This window comes from Grammomys surdaster, unplaced genomic scaffold (assembly GCF_004785775.1).
Source record: "Grammomys surdaster isolate TR1022 unplaced genomic scaffold, NIH_TR_1.0 308858, whole genome shotgun sequence".
In the NCBI taxonomy this organism is placed as follows: Eukaryota; Metazoa; Chordata; class Mammalia; order Rodentia; family Muridae; genus Grammomys; species Grammomys surdaster.
Genome location: NW_021625914.1, coordinates 1 through 7,369, shown reverse-complemented (window position 1 = coordinate 7,369; position 7,369 = coordinate 1). Strand labels below are relative to the sequence as shown.

The 7,369-nt window shown below is 43.6% G+C and overlaps 1 protein-coding gene across 1 annotated transcript; it reads left to right on the top strand.

The window, feature by feature from the left end:
• Positions 1-5,834: 5,834 nt before the first annotated feature.
• On the top strand, positions 5,835-7,273 carry LOC114616182 (KN motif and ankyrin repeat domain-containing protein 1-like; the record flags this gene model as incomplete). The annotated part of the gene is made up of 3 exons (XM_028761698.1): positions 5,835-5,850; positions 6,359-6,556; positions 7,165-7,273. Coding segments are annotated over exons 1-3 (323 nt in total), but the record flags the coding sequence as incomplete, so codon positions are not given.
• Between the last annotated feature and the right edge of the window lie 96 nt (positions 7,274-7,369).

The following is a 7,369-nucleotide window of genomic DNA, read 5'->3' as shown; positions in this document are numbered from 1 at the left end:
TCTCTGCTATGAGTCCTGTGTCTGTGTCAAATGAGAAGACTTCTCCCAGGTTCCCTCCCAGCAGATTTTTCTATGGAGCTAGCTGTGTGTAAAAAGCTGACCACCCACTTCGGCTGAGGACCTTCCTCTAATATATATATAAACGTGTATTATCGGCTAGCACCCATTACCTGCCCCCATCACCAAATAAACACTCTAGATTTAGGGGCACATTGGGATAAATGGGTTTAAAGCGGAGTGTTGTTTGTAGCTGTGCTTAAGGCGAAGCACCGTCCTTGCTAGGTATGCTTCCTGTCACAGAGCTGCATCCCCCAGTCCTGCGATCAGAGCTTAATCTGGAGTCTGACCATGACTTTGTGAGTATTTTTATGCATTGGCTTTTTTTTGTAAAAACAGTGCATAATTTTTATCTTATTCTCAAAAGTAATAGCTAAACCAAGTGCAGTGATCCCTTCGTGCCTGTAATTTCAGTACTCCACAAGCAGAGGCTCAACTTTTGGCAGATGTCCAAGAGGATCAGAAGTTTGGCTATGTAAGGAGAAATGGGCTAGCCTAGTGTATATAAGACCCTGTCTTGGAAAAGAAAGAAAGAAAATATTTCTGCTGGGCATATTGTTCTACTGGACCCAATCTTTAATCCCAGCACTCAGGGAGCTGAAACAAGTGGTCTCTGAGTTTGAGATACCCTGGTTTATATAGTGCGTTCCAGGCTAGCCAGAAGTAAAAAGTGAGACTTTTTTTTTTCTAAGCTAATTGAGCTGGAGAGATGGTTCTACAGTTAAAGATTACAGCTCACAACCAAAACAGGACTAGAGAGAGATGGCTCAGTGGTCCTCTGTTCTTGAAGAGGACCCAGGTTCAGTTCCCAGCACTCACATGATGGCTCATAACCACCTGTAACTTCAATTCCAGGGGATCCAACATCCTCTTCTGACCTCTATATGGTACACATGCATCCATGTAAGCAAAACTCATGCACATAAGGTACAAATTAGTCTTTGTTTTCTGTTTTGTTTTGTAAGTGATAACTGCCCTTTGCAAGATTGAAATCGTAGCCCTGGGTCATTTGATCGTTTGTTAATGATCATTTGTTAATGATTTGTTAATGAAAAGACCTTCAGCTACTAAGGAAAGATCTTTAAAGATTGAACTCTGCCTTCTCCTTTGGTAACCCTTTAGTTGACACTTCCTTGAAAAATCTGCTCTCTTGAACTGATCTCCCTAAATGGTTATTAGTAAACTGCAAAAAGTGTTCTGGGAAGAGATGCTGGCTTCGTTTGACACTTATTCTCTGACTGAAGCTTGAAGCATATAATCGGTGTCAGGCTAAGGGCTGGCGGTTGGTAATTTTTAAGAAACACAAATGGCTTGAATTCGTGGTGTCCACAGGAGTGGCAGATGCCGCTGCAGACAATGCAGAAAGTTATCACTATCTTTTCCCGAGCCAGAGAGTCATCATGCTTCAGTAAAATGTTACTAGTCTGTACTACCCCCGTGCATTCATGTTGATCAATAGCTGGACATTAAATGACAACAAAGTGCGACTCTGCAACAAAAGGATATACAGATGAACCATCAATAACTCTCCCTCTGTTTGGGAAGCCAAGATATACCTGGCAGAAATGTGAATGATCACCCATGGAGATAGCGTTAGGCAAGCAGAAGGGGTCAGAGTTCAGCTGTAGTCAAGGCTTCCAAGGTCTGGGGAGTGGAGGACGACCTTAGCTTCTCTGGGAGGAGCATGGACAGGGCACACTTTAACCCAGTTTGAGCTAATGCAGCCTGTCAGCCTGGGAATTCTGGGTCAAGTCATGGGAGGGTATGTAATTAAATGTGGGTGGGGTTTGTGGTGAGAGAGAGTTTGATTCTTAATCCACTCGTAGCACTGTCGTTTCTGAGTGAATGCTCACTTGAGATACATTCGTAGCAGCCTTTTTAAACTGTTCTCAGGGAAATATCACAACGGTGCTAGGAACAATCCAACTGCTGCTTTGACCTGTCACTGGGTTCCAGGGTTCCTTGGTTGGAAGTGACTGTGTTTCTGACTACATGCCTCCTTCGGAAGCAGAATTCCAAGAAAATAGGTCTTGCTCCTCCATCCAAGCCACACACTTTCTCCCAAACAGGATATCTGCCAAAAATAGAGTCACCACTGTCTCTTCCTCAAACCAGTATGTACCCAAAATGGCAGGTCTCTGCTTGTGACCCTCAGGTCGCCAGTAGGTAAAGGGGAAACACGTAAAGGCTTGGACGGCCCCCACTGTGAATCAGGAAATATGATTCTACTCCTTCTTGACAGGGACGCTAAATGGTCTTTAAAATCCAGTCAGAATGCTAAAAGGTAGGCATTGCAGCTCACTGCCGCACTGTTCAGAGCTGAGTTTTCTAAAAGCAGCTGTAAAAATAAATAGAAATATGGATTTGCAACCAGGCATGGTGGTACATGCCTTTAGTCCCAGCACTCGGGAGGCAGAGGCAGGTGAATCTATGCGAATTTGAGGCCAGCCTGATCTACAAAGTGAATTTTAGAACAGCCAGAAACCCTGTTTTGAGTAACCAAAAAAAAAAAAAAAAGAATTTGCTTGCCAGAACAGTATAGATATCTGTGAACAAAACTTTCAAATATCATTTTAGTAAAATTTCAAAAGCCATAAAGAACTATCACAGAGGAATTAGAAAGGAGGCCTGTAAAAGCTGTCCTGGTCCCAGTTTTCATGGAATTTCTTAATACTTTGTTTCCAATGTTCCTAAAGTTGAGAACACTGTAAAATAAAAGTTTTCATTTTGAGTTACTTAGTATTCAATATCGTTTGCCTTAGATATTAATGTTGTCTACATATTAAACCCCCGAGTCCAGCACACTTTAGAATTAGAATTGATGCATTGAATGAGTATGTTTTCTTTCCCAGAACACTAGGATTTCTGTCACTCACTGTCTTTCAGTTGTCACTAACCTGGCCAAGTCCTAAAATGAGGTTCACATTTTGTTGGTATCAATGAGTATTTTAAATGAGTTAATGACAAAAGCCATCTCACAGTTGTCTGCTCCTCCTTCAGTCATTTTCCTGGTTAGCCACAACTGGGTATGTGGAGCATCTGGACTACAGAGCCAGAATTCAGTGGGCGCGGGGTTCATAATCACCACTATTAGGTTTTAATATTAATTGGCTAACATGTAATGTTCTCTGTGGACTTCTACCATTGGTGGTCCAGGCCTATTACTGAAACCACCAGGCATTTCTAGGAATCCATACACATCCGAATTGATAGGTTGAAACTGAGAAGGTATGAAGTCTTATTTATCAGCAGTCCAGTTGGAGTTTTGTTTAATCTTAGTTTAATAGTTCTCAGTTCTGGCTGCAGAGTAGAATCATGGGGAAAGGTGGAAAGATACACTGGGCCGTGGTGGTACAGGACTTTAAAGGCAGAGGCAGGCTGTTTTCTGAGGCCAGTCTGGGTCTTCATAGCAAGTTCCAGATCAGCAGGGGCTACATAGGAGACCGTTTCTCAAAATGATGGGGATGGGGATGGGGATGGGGATGGGGATGGGGATGGGGATGGGGATGGAGATGGAGATGGAGATGGAGATGGTTATGATTATTTCTGGGCCCACCAGCACATAGGAGCTCTTACCTGTATTTTTTAAAGTAATGTGGTGATTTCCAAACATGACTGGGGTTAAGATCATCTCATTGGGTTTTGTTGGCCACTCTGGTTTTTGCATGTCTGGCTCCACTTCTCCTCCGTTCTTCTTTCGAATGGCAGTCCTTTTCAGAGCTTCATGCTGGGACAGGCATCATTCCATGGGCTGCCTGTGCCTACAGAAAGGGCCTTAAGCTCAGGGAATCATGTCCAGGCCATTCAAGTCCAGCCAGTTTGAACACCGCCTAGGACAGATTTTCCAGAAATACAAGTAGCAGTTCTCCCTGACATGACTAACAAGAACTAGTTTAATGCCCAGTGACCTTGCCTTACCTGTCAACCTCAGACGGCAACTCTGATTTCCAGATGAATTGCACAAACACTTGCCAAGAGAAATCTGATGTCCAGCACTGTTCTCAGCCCTGCCGAGGACCCCAGATAGAGACTCAACAAGAAGGGCTTCCTGCTCTCCCGGGGGAGGAAATGTACGGGGGCCGGGAATAATGCTACAGAGAAAAGAGGGCTTCCTGGAACAGCATCCTAGAAAAACAGAATGAAAAGAAATTGGTTTAGTCTACGTCTCAGAAAGAGCATGGATAGAACTAACTGTGAAAAGTGGCAAAGTGCCAGGCTGGCGAACAACCTGCTGAGCGAAGACTGTGGTCAGAGTATCACACAGAACCCATAAAGGCTGCATGGCATTCTCTCGAATGAGTGCCCAGTAGCCCAGTTCAACCACTAGTCTCTTACGGCGGACTGTCATGTCATTTTCTCCTTTCTGTTTTAAAAATGGACATAATGAAATATGCACCCTTAGAATAACATTTTTGGAAATCAGAGTACTAAGTCAAAGCGATTTTGAATACAGCTAATTCATACTTGGTATAAAAAAAAGTAGTAAATATATGAAAAATTTTAATCTCATTCATTCCTGTCCTTGTATTAGAGACCCCAAAAGAGTGACAGGCAGCTGCAGTGAGGAAGGAGAGTTGCTTCCTGGTGAGGAGGGAGGTGGAGAGGGTGTGGCCATGTGGAGAAGGGAATGAGGAGAAGGGACTCATTCATTTTAGTGGAATTTTACAGATTAACCTTCTATAACGTTGTGTTTATGTATATTATATTTAGATGGGCATAATGGTTTGCAGAGGTAGGCAGGATCTCTGTGAGTTTGAGGACAACTTGACCTTTATAGCAAGTTCCAGGCCACCCAGGGCTCTATAGTAAGACCTTATCTCAAACAGATATACATGGATGAATTGCAATTAACTTGCTTTTTAATTTACTCCTGTATTGTCAACATCATTTCAGCGTCAGTCAGATTGAGAATCCTGTGATACATTAAATTGCAAATAGTATTTAAGTGAATTTGTCTGCTTTGGCCAGTGAACAGATATGAAATGTTTTACATGTGGAGAAGTAATTTAGTAAACACGACAAGAAGAAGGCTGACAGGGAAGTGTTTCTAAAACCCATCCTGTCCTTGTGACCCCAAAAGTGTGACAGGCAGCTGCAGTAAGGAAGGAGAGTTGCTTTCTGTTGAGGAGGGAGGTGGAAAGGGTGTGGCCATTCAGAGAAGGGAATGAGGAGAAGGATGGAAGAGCTGTCTGGGAAATGAGAGATTCCCAACCTTAGGACCACGGGACTGAAGTTCCTTCCCCACAAAGACCACAGGAGTAAGGGAATGAGCTTGGAAAGCAAGCTGATGCCAGGCCATGGTCAAAATTCTTCTAAAGAGCTTTTAAATTTTTTTCTTCCTTGAAAAAATTCCTTCTAATAACATAGTTTTCATTTAATATAAAGAAAACTAATTTGTAGGAAAATAGTGAAAGTTAATGAACATTTTCAATGGATATAAGTAGTGGATTTGTCATAGGTTGTAAGAACATTTACTGTTTCTCTCCTTGGGCCCAGGAACAGTCTAGACACAGATTGTTGGCAGGAGTAAGACCTGATCAGAATGAGATTGGTTGCGCCCATAGGATCCATTCCACTATTGCACCAATTAGCATGGCTTCCCAAGTCAGCCATTCATATATTTTGGGTTCACAAGTGGGTTCTGTGTTTTTGGTTCTGTGTGTTCTAGGCTATGGGTACCCCGTTTCCCAAGTTTCCCTGGTAGAGGGGCTGCTCTGTAGATTGTACCCGGATTTGTTTCAGCTAAAGTCTTGATGGTATTAGAGATGGTTGGGAACATGGCTCTGCACCAGGGTACCAGAAGGGAACCACAGCAGAAGAAGGAGATGCCATGTGGGTCAGATGACAGGCCTCTTGGCAGGTCAGCATTGTGCCAGCAAGGGCCATGCTTAACAATCACTGAAGGCCTTCGGGGTGCAATTCGATGTAAATGAGTAGTGTGATTATCAAAAAGAAAGCACAAGAGGTCACCAGAGAAGAGGATGATGGCTTGAGAGAATTGGTTTGTTGTTTGTGGGTTTTTTTTTCTTAAATAATAATTTAAAATAATTTACTTTAAAAAAAAAAAAACCCTATGTGGCTGCATGTGTATTTGTGGGAGGATGACGGTTCCCCTGAAACCGAAGTTACAGACAGTTGTGAGCTGCCATGTGGGTGCTGAGACTTGAACTCAGGTCGTCTGGAAAAGCAGCCAGTGCTGTTAGCCAAGCCAGCACTCCAGCCTAATGACAACTGTTTTGAACCACATGACGTTGAAGTCTATGCTGTGTGGACCTAACCCTGCTCTTTTCTTTCTCAACAGGAAATCACTTGGAATGTACCTGTAAGTGTGGAGGCCTTCTGTCAGGAGGACTGTTAAATATAAAGACATCCCAACCTGAGGTGGAGACGGGGATAGCAAAAGGCAAGCACAGCCGGGGCCATGAACAGTTCCCCACGCAGGGAAATACTCTGCCCGCAGTGAACCTGACAGATGACCAGATAGCCACCGGCCTCTACGGTAAGTCCCCTTGCAGTTTGTGTTGGAATTCTAGGCGGCACTGCCAGCCTTCTAGCCAATGATTTACAAGCCGACCTGGAAGAAGGGTTATATAATAATTTTTTTTGGCAGCGAGGCCTAAAGTATCCTTAACAGAAAGCAAGCTGTGATGTCTTGACTACAGAATATGTGCTATACAAACAGCCTTCCTAGCACACACAGTCTGCCTCCTAGGTTATCTAAGCTGAAGAAAAAGTATACCAGGATCCCTTCCTCAGTGCCTAAGGAAGGGAGAACTGAGACATGACGTCACTTTATAAACATTACAGCCTGGTACCAGTGCTCCTTATCTCCAGGTTTGTAATGTCTGGGCACACTGATGGAGTTCCCGCCTCCCCCACCCACCCCCCCACCCCCCGTTTGAAGGAACGTTATTGATAGAATGATGAATTATTTTCTCTGTTTGCACACACTTACCCAATGGGTTTCATGGAAGTTTTTCACACAACCGCACTGAGATCTACATTCACAAACGCGAGGAAAGAGTGCTTTCTCATTTAACTCAGACAACTCAGATTTACACGAATCAGTTCATCACTTTGGTTTACTTATTTTTCCCCTTTTTACAGTATGTTCAAATAATGAAAACACACTGAAGTCCATCATGAAGAAAAGCGATGGGAATAAAGATTCGAATGGCGCCAAAAAGAATCTTCAGTTCATTGGCATTAATGGTGGGTAAGGCAAGCTGTGGCGTTGGGGTGCAAAGCCGCCTGTCTCCTCTGCCTCCTCCCCACTTAAGTCGCTGTCAGGGTGCCTGTTCTGGGATGCTGC